At 42.0% G+C, this 15,971-nt stretch overlaps 1 protein-coding gene across 1 annotated transcript in view; it reads right to left on the bottom strand.

Annotated features, from left to right (window-relative positions):
* TEDC1 (tubulin epsilon and delta complex 1) overlaps window positions 1-15,971 on the bottom strand; it is a 66,382-nt gene that overhangs the window by 33,608 nt on the left and 16,803 nt on the right. Inside the window, exons 4-5 of the mRNA XM_066324863.1 lie at window positions 14,639-14,797; window positions 8,936-9,034 (exon numbers count right to left, since the gene is read on the bottom strand). Of these exons, the coding sequence (XP_066180960.1) occupies window positions 8,936-9,034; window positions 14,639-14,797 (258 nt within the window). The remainder of the gene's footprint in view (window positions 1-8,935; window positions 9,035-14,638; window positions 14,798-15,971) is intronic.

The following is a 15,971-nucleotide window of genomic DNA, read 5'->3' as shown; positions in this document are numbered from 1 at the left end:
CCCCTACAGCAAATCGTGCTTTATGTGAAAAATGTCAGGAAATGAACTGAAAACCATTTGCCTACAGCATTTTGGAAGGAGAATGACATGACAGCCTACCCTCTCCTCCTGTAAAGTGAATCATTAAAAAAGGCAGGAATGATATTCTTTGTTGCTGCCATGTAGCACAGGGTGGGCAGCACATGCTGTCCCTGACAGCTCCTTTGCTTTCTTAGCACTTACTCTTGCCTTGCAATGAAATGTGAGGAAGAAAAAGTATATCTGAATTGCCCAGCATTCTTTTGATTTCTGTTTTAAATTGCTTTCTCAGTAGCCACTCTCCTATTCTACAGGAAATACGTAACAACCACCAAATGACCCCTTTTGTAAGAGAGTACCCACTGCTGCTCCAGCAGGTTTGGGGAAGGGTGGCCATGCATACAGGCAGAAGGAACAAAATCCACCAGAGCTTTTCCCAGCCCCAAGAATCTTCCGTGAACCAAACCAACAGAGCCTTCTCACAGAAAAGCAAAGAGTAATAACTATTCTGAATTTTAAAGGTGATCAAGACAGTCCCACTAAGAAAACACAACACTTCAAGGGATTCTGTTGAGCATCTTCACACATATGTAAATGTGGATTTCCAACAGAGCTTATCCTCCCTGGGGGCTCTGAAACTACACCCAGCACAGCACAGCAATTTCACTGTGCACAGCACCACAGCAGCCACTCTGCTCCTGACATTACACCACCAAACACCAGAGACAGCTAGAGAGAAAGAATAAACTTTTCAACCAACATAATCCAGGGAGGTTTAAAGCCAGTTCCTGCTCCACCATTCATCTGAGCGGTGCCAGGGCACTGAGGAGAAAGCAGCAGTCCAGGAGTCTCTGACAGGGCAGAAGGTCAGCTCAGAAAAGGGCTGCCTACACTCCTGACCCTACACTGCTCATCACAGAGCAGCATCAAGGGTATATTCCATTTTAGCTTGCAGGTGACCTTCATATTAAACCCATCCTTGCAACCTCCTTTGAACAACCACCATCACAATTCCAGTACTCTGGATCATTCAGCTCCCTCGAGATTTCTTGTGTGAGCCTCCAGGCCTCCTGCATTTAGGTGCTGGAGGCCCATATATAATGCAATACATCATCAGATCTGCTCTCCCCTGCAATATTAATGCCAGCTCCCATGTTACTTCTCACCAGCCTGACTACCATGCATGTAAAATGTCTAAAGTAACTGTGGTTGGAAGAGCAACACAAAACATTAAGTCATTTAAGGAGGGAAAAAAGTCTTGCCTTTCACTGGTAGTGCTGCTCAGAGCACAGGGCAGCAAACATGTTTTACACCTCTAATGCACAGCCCAGCAGGATAAATGCTAAAGTTGGAACTGTAGCATTCAAAGTTAAAAAGTGCTAGAATTCAAGCTGTCTGAACAGCACTAATTTGACCCTCCCATGTGTATATGGTCTAGAATTACACAACCAAAATGTTTCCCTTCATAATCTGTCTCACCAAGGGCACAGACTGGCTGCTGCTCACTCCACGTGCTATTGCTTCTCCTTTCAAATGGCATATTATTCTGTTTGCTCTTCAGAGGGAAGCCATAGCCCTATTTGTCACACATCATTCAAAACCCATTCTAAAGGCAAAATTTTTATCTTGAAGGTAAACAAGTTATCTTCCCTAATGACCCATGTGAGACAAGATAATAGCATTGCTGCCATGCCACAAATGGGAAATGAAAACAAGGAGATGTAAGTAAAATGCTCCCATTGCTTTTGGATGCTTTAACTGAGACTTCCAAGACACGATTTTCAGGAAATTTAGAAGTTACTATAAGGCATTTCATGGATACATCTTCCCAGCACAGCTCAACAACTTGCAACCCTGTCCATGGCCTGTCATGGAAAGTTTAGTTAAAGCAATTTACTGAGGGCAACTCAGAAGGCACAGAAGTGTCCAGGACAAAGGACAACTGCCTCAGCTGCTAAGACTTCCTTCCTCTCCCAATGGCTCTCCCACCCTCCTTCATCTTCCTCAACCAGTTCCTTCAGCACAGCTGTGACCCACCAACAAGGCACCTGCCCTCGGAATGACACCATGGCTCCTCATAAACATACCTTACACCCCAAAACTGTGCTCCCCTTCAGATTCCTGCTAACTTTGATGTTCTTAGAAGGACACTTTTGAAAACTCCTCCTGCAGGATCAGGACGTTGTCCACTCAGATCATCAGTGGAGCAGGATGACATTTCCTGCAAGAGGGTGACTTCTCAGACGCCCACAAGGACAATGATTCAAGTCTTTAGATCTTCCCCATTCACAGCTCCCTGTCCTAATTTTCCTCTCCCATCTTGGTCTTCCTGAGGCCCCTTATGCCTCACTCTGTTTCTTTTCACCCCTTTAATCTGAGTTCCTCCACATCAGAACTACCTTGCTCCACAATGCCCTCATTCAGGCTTCTTGCCCATGTGCCTCTCCCAGCTCCTGACTTCACTGGACAAGAGCCAGAGCAAAAAGGTTCTTCACTATCCATCCTATCCCCTCCCAGAGCCCTGCTTCAGCTCCCAGCACAGTCCACAATCCCTGTGCTCTTCAATGAATAATGCTGCAATGATTTAGGAAAAGCAAGTTAAAGACAGGAAGAGAGGAAAATACTTCAAAAGGACAAAGCATTTTCTATTTTTATTCCAAGTGCTGTGGTGAGCATAATTATGCAAATTTAAAAAAACTTGTCATAATTGACCTTTTCAAAACATGTGTGTCCATGGGCCTAACATACAATTCTTTGGTGAACCTTGAAATTTATTAAAGGTCAGTAGCTCTAAAACTTAATCTCATTTAATCACTGAAGAACTTATTTAACATGCAGCCATCACCAATCATCAAGGAAAACCAAACTTGCTTAAAAACTGGTAAAAACTTTGATGTACTGGACTCAGCAAAGCCTGTTGCTTTAAAAAGCTGTAAAAGAAAAAAAATTTTAAAAAATGTTCTTGCTACAGAACCTAACAGTTTAGTTGTTGGTCTGAAAATTTAACAGTGCCAGAATCCAAAGGTTCAGGTCCATCTGAAGCCCTGGAAGCAGATCTGGTCAGAGGGTCACAAGTCACTACTGATTTAAACTAAGTGAATTCCAGCAGCGTGCAGAGTAAGTCTGAAATCTCATTGTGTTTAGATTCTCCAGGGCTTGGCTGTCTGTTCTGAGCTACTGCTCCCAGAACTGTCACAGATCTTTGTGCTCCTTTGGGGAAAATTGTTCTGCACCTTTACAATCTCATTTGCAGCAACACAATCTCTGCCCACCTTGAAAACTGGTTCTATCTGTGAAAAGCTCACGCAGACCCTGGCACAACTCCTAGTAAAATCAAACTCCATGGAGATTTCTGTGACAGCAGGACTGGCCAAGGAGGGGTTTTGGACAGAACAGGCACAAAAAGAAAACCAAAACAGGAAAACCCCACGTTTTCACAAACACTCACAAGCCCCAGCACAGCTACTCTTACACTTTTTATACAGGAGCCATCTGAGAAACTTCAAGTTTTTTTTTTTTTCTTCCAGGAAAGTAAAACACGATGACAAATAGGCAAAGCTGCCTTAATTAGAACAGAAACTAGAACACAAAATACTGATCCCATTCCAGGACAGAAATGACAGAACTATGGCCTTTACCAAGGCAGTGAAACAACAAACATATAAACAGCTGAGGGCCACACCAAACTGAATTAGTTGCCTGAGCACCACAGAAGATCAGGAATCTATGACAATTTATACCAATGAAGGCAGTTTGTCCTTGAAGCTCAAGGTCATTTTTTCACTAAACACCAAATCATTTTTCTGGAATTTACATGCAGTACAAACCTTTCTTTCCTGACTTAAATCTTCTACAGCAGCATCACGGTCTACAGTATGAAAGTAATTTTTTTCCATTGGTATCTGAGAAATGTGTTGTTTGAACTGCTTCTTGTACAACAGATGGAAGGACATTATAAAATATCAGATGGCTCCCTAACAGGCTCTTTGAAATTCAAATAAGGTTACATATCCTTCACCTCACCATACAAGACCACAATAGGGTTGATTACAGAAATACTGGCACAGGTCTGTGTCAAATCAATAATGTGACATGGTGTCAAGCTTATCAGAGGGGTTTAACTGTTTCTTTTCATTTGGTGCCTGCCTGTAGTGCCTGTCACCACCGGGAACATTCCAGGAAGTCCCAAACAGCCACCACAAGGACACCAAATATAGCCTGGGACACAGCAGCTGGAACTGTCCTGCTGCAGTCATTCCATTTTTATCCAAGAGGGTGAACAACCTGGGATCCATTTCTGGAGATAACGCAATACACAGTAATTATTCAGCAGCCAGACAAATAACTTATGTTAGCTGACAGACCTTACTTTTGCAGCTCTGCCCCCACACACACTCCAGGAGGTGGTGCTGTCCCATGGATGCACTGAAATCACTGGCTTCTCTTTAACATACGAGTTTTCTGTTGAAGATAAGAAGTTCAGCAGACACAGGGCACTTTATGCAAGTGCATGAGCCCATGATGCCGGCTGAAGACTCAACTTTCATGAAACAGTAACTGTTAAATGCACATTCAACATTTCTGAGAATTCCAAGGCTATCAGCTCCTAATGCTGCCAGTCTGAATGCACTTGTTCTGGAAAGAACAGCAGCTCTTTAGTGCTTTGCATGAATTCAAACCACGGGCTATTACTCAGAGATAAACCTGTTGTGTCACCCATCTGTAACAGCCATCTGGGACAGATGTTTGAAATGGAAACTGCCACAAGATTTAGGGTTTACTATCAACCAACCTTACATCTTGATCAGTTACCCCTCAAACGAGCCAATAAGAAATTATGGATCCCACCTGAGTACAGGAAGCAATACACATACTCCCCACTGGTGTCCTTTCCTGAAAAATCAACAGTCCAGAAAGAAGATCAGTGCTATGCCTGTCCCATCCTATCCATCCCACCCAATCCCTGCTGCTCAGAGAGCTAAAGCTTACTGCAATCTTTTATGGCCATGAAACTGACCATATATTATGTATGCAAAGTCAGACAGACGATTTGTTTGCTCCCATTTACTTGCTACCAAGAACCTTAGTTTCTTAAGCCAAATAAATCACCTTTAAACCATGCTAATGATCAACAAACATAAACATTCTTCATAAAATTCTGAAACAAAACTATTAGCTATTCACATCCAAGTTCTATAAATTTCACTGCATGTCCATCTGGCAGACAGCATTATTTATTTGCTGTCACACTCAGTAAATTGATTTACTAGCATTTAAAGGTGTCATCTTTACTCATTACAATTTCAGTGCTCACTCCAGCACTGCCAACATTGCACCAATGACCTGTGTTTCAACTTTTAATCTCTCTTAACATTGAATTTCACATACAAAACAGTATATGAAGAGACAGAAGAAACTGAAGGACTAAGGTACTTTGATCTAGAGTTCACTGATCTCTATACCGTAACAATTTGGTGAAAAAGTTAATTTAATGACTCAAGTGCAACACACACTTTTTTGAGCCCAAGATAAACTTCAGAACTGGCAACACTGCTGTGCAGAATTCAAGATAAGTGACTTGATAAACCAGAAAGAGGAACGAGGCCACATCCATGGAAAGGATTACTGCCCTAGGAAGTTTGGGGCAGATGTGGTTTACCCTGAGCCACAGCACCTGAATGCTCTCCCAGGTGCACCCCTCAGCTGTATTAGCTGCAGTGCCAGAGACCAGAGCTCCAGTCCTGCCCTGGAGATATTTCTGGCTGGAGAATAGCATCAGACCCCCACCTCACCCCAACTGCTTTTAAAAACAAGCAGTACTCATCAGCTTGGAAAATGCATCACAGCACAAGAGACTCAAGGTGCTCTGGTCTATATTCTAGGACACTAAGTGTTAAGTGCAAGAGATTTTCAGGAAATGATGCAATGACCCCCCCAAGCTCCCCAATTTGTGTGCTTTAGCAAACAGGTCCAGAACCATCCCCACTGATGGAGGCACTTGTGTGCTTCCACTGGAAACTGCACTCCAGCTGAAATAACACCACCTCCCCTCCACTGAGCCCCAGGCAGCACAGGAACCAAACAGAGCAGTGGCCTGCAGCTCACAGCACACACATACACACAACCACAGCCAAACCACAGCAAAAGTTGGAGTTTTGATCATGCCTCACTTGAGAAAAACGTAATTAAAACCATTAGGTTTGGAAAACTTCCAGCCCTATGAATCTGACAAAGACATTTATGATGATAGAAGAATAATAATGTCCAGTAAAATCCCTGGACATAAAAGCACTAAAAGTGTTTTACAGTCAAAAATTCAAGAAAAGAACATTTTAAATAAGTTAATATGCATCTTCTGTAAAAAAGGAGCAGCATGACTTTTACATTTCATAAACTGAAGCTTGCCTTCACAGCTATCTGTATCCTATCACACTTTTTCTGTCAGACTAAACATCTCTTGTTTTGATGGAAACAGAGCAACTCCTCTCGCAGGGTATTTTTGATGAAAATGAACTGGAGGCTTAAAAAAGAAGAGCCCAAGTCCCTTCTGTGATAGCAAATTTCTGATGCTTCAATCCACTTTGCATTGCTAGGCTTTGAAGGATGCCCAAGATGAGAAGGAATTCGTAACACCAGCCACCAAGAGGAGTGCATTACAGTAAAGCATATTGACATGCTTGCTCTTTTTTATTGATCAATGCAGCAGGTTCCTACTTGAGGTAACATTAAGAGAAATGTCTCATTTACTTGAAAAGAAAAAAAAAATTCACAGTTTTTGGAGAAAACATTTGGCAGAGTGCTGCCATCTGCACCAATATTTGAAAACCAAACCATTCAAATACTCATAATTTACTTAATCTTAGCAAGATATTTGAAAATTAGAGGCTTTTTGTTACATTTTTCAAAGTAGCATCACTTTGCATACTGAATATTAGATCCATCTGGAAAAGTGACACTGGGAACAGCAATGCCTTCTCAAGACCACACCACCTTGTTGTTCATACATACTGAGCATATGACCTCCAGAAGCTGTTTTTAGGAAATAAGAGAGACAAAATCTACAAAGAATGTTCAAACGGTGACCATAACAATTATAAGGCTCTCAAAAGCATCTATACTCAAGTGTTGTGATGACTTCCTGCAATTTCTCCTGTTTATTTTAGAATCAGGCACAAAAGAATAGCTTAGAAGTCCTTTCTTAAGTAGGTTTGAGAGCCTTAAGAGGTTAGGAAGTTTCACAGCTGATTATACTGACAAATAATTCCAATTATAATCAGTTTCACAGCTGATTATACTGACAAATAATTCCAGTTTTGGATTAGTCCAAGCAGTAAGCAGCATAAGAAAGGAATTTCCAACACACATGCACTGGAGCCTCTTTGGGATTGCACCTGTCAGAGCCCAGAAACTGGAGATACACTGTGGCCACTAGTAGTTTATTTAAAGAAAACATCCTCTGTCACCCTGCCTCTCAGCCATCACCCTGGTTTTGTTCCATCTATTTGCTGTTTAAGCCTGGGAAAGGTGGAATGAAGATTTTAGTAGATTTTAACTGAACAACAGCTGCCCACTAAACTTTGACTGCAGCACTCTACCTACCCATAACACTCACAATACAGAAAAACTCCTTCCATTTTATCCTGAGCCTCCCCTGAACAGACATCTGGAACAGGCATCCAGGAAAGGGAGCAGAATGCAAGGAAAAAAACCTCCTGGAATGATTCATTACCAAAGCAGTCAAACCCAAATATCAAGAGTATCATTAAGCTTTATTGCAACAGATCAGTGACATACTGAGGGTAAGGCTTTGGGAAAAAAGGTCGTTGCAAAGTCCCTCTGCACAGCCTGGAAGCTTCTAATACCAGCCTGCCAGACCTTCACAGGCATTTGCTAAGATCTGGAGGACTACAGACTTCAGAGCAAGGTGCTGCTGTGTGTTCTGAGCTGCTGAGCCAACCACAGGAGGGGCAGCACGATGCACAAGTGAAAAAGAAATCTCAAGCTGACTTAAGGCCATTTGCTCCAGAAAAACAACAGTTTTCCAGGAAAATGTTCTAAATAGATGAATCTTACCAAGAGGATGGATATGAACTGCTCATCCAAGAAATGTTCAGCAATGAAAGATAAACGTGCACTTTACTTTAGGGGCTTTGAACATAAAACTATTCTCTCACCTTCAAATCTACTTTCCTGAATTTCTTTGTGCAGAATATTTACAATGCCCACTTTCATTCTTAAGCAAACAGCAGGAAGAATATCTTCTTTGAGCAAACAGGTCTGGACAGGCTGTAGAAATTTGCCAAATATTGATTTCATTAGGGATGAGCTTGAAATTTCCATCTTGTTTCAGTTTCACACTGAATGAACTTTTAGAAAGTGAATTTTCAAACCAAACGTATTATACGGCATTAAAAGGTGTGAATTAAACTACTTCAGCTAATGAACTGAAATACCCATGATAATTGAGTAACTGAGAGCAGTAGGAATTCACCCTTCAGGGTAAAACAGTACACTGGGAAAAATGCTATTGTCCTAAGAGGTTCTGTCTTGCTCAGGCAGGGCCACAGGCAGACACTGTGCCTCACTGGCCCAGATGTGGCCACTGACAGGACACAACAGCAAGTCAGCCAACTTACCTCAAGTTTTATCCTACAAGCCTTTTCTCCAATGGCACTTTCAGTCAGGTCTCTTCCTGCTCCTTGTCCATCAGTTTTATAAAACTTACCCTGATACCTTGGGGCTTATGTTCTATCAAACCAGATTTGGTGAATACAAATAAGTGAAGGAACTGAAAATTCAATACATAAGCCCTTATTTCTGCAGGAAATAAAGTTTAGAAAGTGTTCTAAGGAATGCAGTCTTCACAATGTTTGTGTAAAGCATACTGAGCATCCAAGAATTACAGGAGAAGCATTACCTGCTTGTAGTTCTCTGGTTGTCTAATGAGATCTGTTTCTGTGACAGAAAAATGTCCGAGGTTCTGGTCCACATGGGAGCCACTTGTGAATAAATGGATCTGGAACAGATGAGTTTAAAAGACATTTGTCAGATCAAGGAGCAGATCATTAACATCATTAAGTACCACCCAACAGCTATGTGGCTTTAGCAGGGTGATGTGACCAGTGCTCACAAACCCCTTCCCAATGGACATGTACCAGCCTCAGTGCTACCACCAATACAACAGCCAGAATGGAAAGGATGAACATGCACCACAATCACCTCACAAAATGGCCCATCTGGCAGTGCTGCCACAACCACATGCAGGAATTGCAACCACTGCTGCCACAGTAAAACTGAAGGTTTCTCTCTTCAACCTGTCCTGAAGTCTTTTTCCCCTCCAGCACTCATGGTCTGGTGCATGGCATCAAAGAAGAAACCATTAACCCAGATAGCAGCAGTCTTAACTGAGCTAAAGTACACTCTCAGAATAATATTTATTTCTTTCATTTAGGCAGAAAATGAATGAAATTTTCATACTGTAACCTAGTTACAGTAAGGTTCTCTTTTGCTGCTCTATACTATTGGTTTTTGCTTACCAAGACCTTGTCCCAGCTGCAGTGGTGATAGTATCATCAATTACTCGATGAAGAAGCTTCCCAAGTTAGTCAAGGGAACAATAAAAAGCAATTCCTCCTATTCAGAGCTGATCCCCTTGTTACTGTAATAACTGCAGCTGCCAAACAAGATAGCAGTGCACATTTGTCAGACAATCACTCATATTTCATTAATATTTCTGCCAGAAGACAGAGAATGTTTCCTGCTTTTCTTCCTTTATTCTAATACGAACTTTATCACACACTTGGGTATTGACAACTATTTTAAAGTTGACAGGCACTGGGTAATTATCAACCCTTCCATGAAACTTCAGAATATTTTAGCGTTCCTTTCCCAAAACTCACTGCTGGTGACAACCATCTGTCACATGTGCAGAGCTCTGCGAGTTTAAAAATAAAAGAGCACCTCCCCACACAATGTTCTTCCCTTCCACTTGCCACTCCTCTCCCTGCTGCATTCTTGTGTAACTCTGGCTGCCAAACCTTCGGGCCCCAGCAGCAGCACTGAATTTCCGCCCCTGCTCCAAGGTAGGTGGCAGCAGCAGCCCTGGGTAAAGCCCCAGACAATTACAGTAAAGCTGTAACAAGAGAGGATAAGGTGTTCCCCTGAGACCAGACTAGAGGGATGCTGAAACAGCCCAGTATTTGTGGGTTTGCTGTCTCTTCCTGATAACTAACAGAAGATAAATAAAGCTCAAAGAAGGAAAGAGCACCACAGCAGGAGTGGCAGGTGAGAGGCAGAACATGCACAGCTCTTGCTCCTTGGCACTGGAATACTCTGAGGTGGAGGCAGGTCTGATTTAACCTCATGCTAACCTTTGCAAAAGAGCACTGCCTCAGCCCCCACACTCAGCACCACTTCTGGGGAGTTTCCAGCACCAATTCCTAAATGCCCTTGAGCCCAGACAAGCTGCTCTCCCTGCAGGGTGCCTAATTCACCAGGAGAAGATAAAAAAGGGGGCTTGCTCATGGTTCACACACATTTGCATGAGAGGAAAAAATTCTACTGCATTAAAGAATGTGCTGCTGAGATCTAATGGCAAATTCACCTTAGGGGAAAAAGCAAAGGTTTTCAAACCAAATAGACAAAAAATATATAAATAAACAAGGTAGCAATTCTCAGAGTAACATGGTAGATTTTTCATGTCAAGATACAGATGCATCTAACAATTGCAGTTTAGCTCACTCATAAATTACTGACAATGAGGTAATTACCCAGCACCAGTCCCTGCCCTCTATTATTCAGAGATCAAGACTTTGTCCTTGTCCCTTTACTCTTACTACCTCAGATATACAGATACAACCCATCCAATCCACTGCACTATTACACACTGCTATATCTTATTTTATATTGTTGATCTGAGAGGGGGCACAAGAAACCACTCCATTCAGAGGTGGCAATTCCCAGTGCTGCTCTGCATTCCTACCAACAACACAACTCTTGATCTTAGTTTCCAAGCATATTAGAACCATTACTGTTGCTTTACCATGATCTGATAATTCCAATTATGTTAAACTCTTCTTCTACTACCAAGAATTCCATTTAATATAGTTTTATTCTTACTAATCCATATGCACAGCCCATAATCAGATTTCCACCTGCTTAAAAAAAAGAATTAATCTCCAAACCTGATCTAACCCTCCACTACTTCAGGATGGAAGATAACTGAAAATACCCCCAGGAAATCCACCAGTTTTGCAAAAACCCGCCTGTTCCTCTGTTTTTGACAACATGCTGATTGTGGCATGGTGGATTTAACAGAGCCCCCCCAAATGAAAGTTTTGAACTATACACATTCTGAATGTCTGAATGCATGGTTTTGCTGAAACCATGCAAGGCTTCTCACTCACATTTTTTAAGGCAAAGTGGTAACTCAAAGAGTAAATAAAAACAACTGCTCTCTCCTGTGAATTCAAGAGGGATCAAAATCCGGGTAGACAGATAGTCTTCTGGCATTTGACAGAAAGAAAAAGAAAGAGAATAGAAGGAACCAAGAGACATGCCCTAACACAATAATTTATTCTCCATGTTCCCATCTATTTGAAGGCATACCAGGTAAATATATACCACTGAGAATTTTGAGGGAATTAGAATGGTATTAGTACATCATACTTTCAAAGCAAGCCAACCTGTCCATGTGGAGAAGCCATTAAAATGTTATTCAACAGCTCATAGCCTCGGGCTGCAAAATTCCTCAGAAACAGAGAGGTTAAGATTTCCCTCAGGAAGTCTTCCTCCTACAGCAGGACATGTGTGCTTCTGTAGGCTTCAACATGCCTTCTGGGAGCTGAAGTCACTGAAAAGCAGCTCATCAGAGCAGCCAGCAAAGAGAAACAGCCAGGCAGGCCACCTTACAAGCAATTCCCAGCACAGGACCAACTGTAGCTCCTGAGAAGCTTCCCTCTCTTAGGGACTGCAGAAATTCATCCCATCAACCTCAGGTGGCTGCAGGCAGGACACAGCAGATAGAGGACACAGCAATATTCATACTAAAAACACAGAGTGGAAGGAAGAGCAGTCATCTTCTGAGTAAGAACATATTTTCCAACTGTGTTGTGCTCTTCTCAGAAAGGCCCAAATAGAGAAAATGGCATTTTACAGCTTGTGTGAGTCACAGAATAAAATCTGCAGAAGTGTCGCCACTAGCTGACAAAAATTATAGCTCCTGATCAGCAGTAAATAAGATTGTTCCACAGCTGAGACACATAACCTGGTACGTTATCAAACAGAGCGAGTAAAAGCCGTAATTATCATTTTGTAGAGAAAGCCCTCTGTAAATCTGTCAGCATAATTAAAAAACATAACACTCATTAGCCCTTTGCATACTGTGTTTGTGGTTTATTAGAGGAAAGCAGCAGCTCATATAGAGGTCATCCTGGGTCAGTTCAGCCTTCTAACACATAGAGTAGTTTAAAAGTTTTGAAATTAATGCAGCAGTAAAAGCAATTTCTCTAGAAAGAGTCAGGAAATATCAATTATTGTTTATACAGCTGTTAAATTGTGTAAGTATGTTATATTTTGTGTTACCGTAAATGCTAACATTAATGTGGCAGCGTAATGAAGTCCTTCCAAAGTCACATTTACCTTTCTATAGCCCTGCTTTTAATTCAGACTAAAATATATATCAGAGCACTGCACTTTATTACAGCTCTGACCAGAACTGCCACAGCTGCACACATAATATCAGTGTGGGCTCACATGTGGAGGAGCTGGGCTCAGTTCCATCCTCCCTGGTACCCCCTCATGGTGGCAGCCCTGACAGTGACAATCACCACCAGCATCACTGCTGCCTTCAGTTTAGCCCAGCAGTGACTGCTGGAGAAGGCAGTAAGGACAGCTCTGGGAAACTGGATGAACAGAGACACAATTCTCCCTCCTGCTTATTCCTCCAGATTCCGGAAATCGTGGGCCAGGGACCTGCAGCATAACTTAACCTGTCTCTTAGAGTTGCCTGACTGTCCTAACTTTAGAACACATTTTGCCTAAGATAGCCACAAGGGGGTAAAAATAAGTCCAAATTTATTTCAAAGTACAACTTCCACAGGAGGGTCATCATCTCTCATCTGCCCTGTCAAGGAATTTAGCATGTTTGCCCCATCAGCACATCTCTTCATTACCTCAGTGCCTCATTTGGACCGTTGAGAATATCTCTGTTTGTACTCAGGCTCCCAGGTTTGACCTGCTTCTAATTCTTCCTTGGCCTCATTAACTGCAAGCTGAGGCACTGGAGCTGCCTAATGATTTGTTACTGTCAAGTCTCACATAAATCAGAGCACTGATGATGAGTTATGGAGGCATTTGCCTCACCTACTAGAAAAACCAGCATACCTTAAATAGAGGCAGTTTATCAGGGGCAGAAGATGCCAATCATTTCATTTGAGATTCACCCCTCCCGACCCCAGCACGGTCTGTGATCACACTGCAAAAAGCCAAGGACTGCACGGGCACTTAGAGGGAATTGCCACCTTTGTTCTCAGATCAGGGAAGCACAGCAGCAGTGGTCAGTGAGAAGCAAAAGGTTATTTTAGATGCTGCACACACAGCACCTGATCCCTCTTCCCTAGGGCTGTCAATCACACATCTGCCCTAGCAATCAGTTCATGGAAAGAACAAAATGTAACCTCATTATAGCTTTTAGCACTGCTCTGTCAGACATAGGATTAAAACCAGGAAGGCATCTTCATTCAAAGGTGAAGATGATTCTGACAACTTTTTGATGTGTACTTTTGGGAAGAAATTTTCCCAAACTGTTTTCAGCCTCAAAAAAAAGGTTTTCAGTGAAGGTTTTGAGTACAATAATAACTGGCTCCATTTAAGTTATCTAAAGAGATATAAATGGAGAAAGAGGACCTAGGGAAAGCAATACTTCTTAACTTTTAGGACTATTTAAATAACTGTATTTTTAAATTTGTTTCTGGAGTCACCATCACTGTCGACTTTGGGACTGAAGGCTGGTTCCATCCTAAACAGATCTAATGCTCCCAGATGTCTGTGATTAGACAGGCATCTAAACACTTAGAAATGGGAAGAGAACTGGAACCTTAGCAGTTACCATTACTGATTAGCAGAACCATTAGTGATTCCTGATTTAAAAGCAGGTAAATTTGGGGTTCTGTTGATGTCCCCAAGTACTTTGGAAAGAGATTTTGCATTTTATTTTGCTATTACGTTCAATATTTATTCTTAACATTTTGAATCCACATTTCCAGTGAACTTAGAGTTCTGCATCACTACTTCTTATCTGGGGAGCCAGAATGCTCTGTCTTGTTTCTACCAGGCATTTTCTGAGAAAAACAGCACCAGCCTGTGGGTACAGAAGTGACTCATGTGCCAACCTGCAAAAGAGACTTTTATACAATTACAACCTTACAAACATTGAACACACCACATTTTCTCATGGTTCTGCCACACTGGGCAAAGACAGAGGTGCTTATATTCAGAGTAATTCATTCCTATCTACAGAAAATGCAGAACTAGCAAACAAGAAGAATTTGTACATTTTGCTCTAGCTGACAAGGCTTTAAAATAATATACTATGTCGTAGTGAGTTAGAAGGATCATTTACCTTGTGCAGAAGTTTGCATTGCTCTTGGTGCTGAGCATGCAAACTGCACCACTGCAACCTCAGCCTCCCGTTTAACCACTGCAGGTATCGAACATCCACTCTGCCTTCAGGCCCTGCTTCAGCTGCACCTTCCTGGCTGTTGGGCAGCTCATCTTCACACTGAAAGCAGGAGAGGAAAGAATACCACACTGGTGTTAACTAGTTTTAACATTTTCAAGCCATTCAGCAGTGAACATGCTGGATATATAGGCCAAAGAGGAAGAAAATCGCCTTAAAACGAAGTGAGTTCCAGCAGTACAGAGAAATCAGAATACAGGACTGGGAACAGCCTAAACAAGTAGAGAAGTGTGGAATAAATATCAGCTTCTCAGCTGTAATGTGGTGAGCTCTCTCCCCTCCCATCTTTCATTTTCCATACCCAGGAAGACACAGTGTTCCTGAAACCGCAAGCATGTTCTTTACCGGATGGGAAAAATTGTGTTCTGACTACATTCTAATATGTCAAAGAACATAAAAAATAGATTTAGCTCCTGCAGTGTCTTCCTGAGACCCTATTTTGTCAATCAATAACTTACATAGGGACAAAATCGTGGGCCTGTGCTTGCCCAGCTATTTTCTTTTCTCCATCCAGCATTTCCCATCTGGCAGGACTGAAGAAAAGAAAAAATCATGCAGCTGGCAGAGAGGCCAGGACTCCACAGAGGCACTCCCAGCTACACTTGTATCATCTGTCTTGCTTGTTTTGCCGTTTTCTAGAGTAATTTGGAAGGAAGAAGAGAGAAGCAAAGAGTTTCCATTTGTTCATCTTGTCCCACTTTCCGTCTGCTGCAGATAAAAAACTAACAGCCAACAACTTCATCTTCTGCATGAAATTTCTGCAGCACATTTCTGTGGTATCTCTTTGAGGAACATAGGGAATTCCCCCTCCTCCTGCCCCTTGCACAAAGAGATTATTCACATGTACAAACAGATCTCTCTGTTTTCAGCTAAGACTCCTGCAGACTGCAAATTAAAAGGGGAAGAAGACATTGGTAGTTTTACTTCTGATGCCAGTAATACCATTTAAAGTGAAGCTTTCCACTCCATGCAGTCTATAGGAATTACACACAATAAACACAAGCCATCATTCCAAACATTTTTACTACAACATGTCAGCAGAAGTAGGAATAACTGCAAAGACCTGGTTATTCAGAATGGATGTATGCCATTCTGAAAGGAACTGTCTCCCAGTTCTTAGACTCTCAAGACATCTCTTTTAAGTGGAAATTTTAAAAGCCTACTTGAAATACAACTGTTTTCAAGAAAACACTTAGGCAGGTATTTGGACCCACAG

Source organism: Sylvia atricapilla, chromosome 9, assembly GCF_009819655.1.
Source record: "Sylvia atricapilla isolate bSylAtr1 chromosome 9, bSylAtr1.pri, whole genome shotgun sequence".
Lineage (NCBI taxonomy): Eukaryota > Metazoa > Chordata > Aves > Passeriformes > Sylviidae > Sylvia > Sylvia atricapilla.
This window is presented reverse-complemented; position numbering and strand designations above follow the sequence as displayed.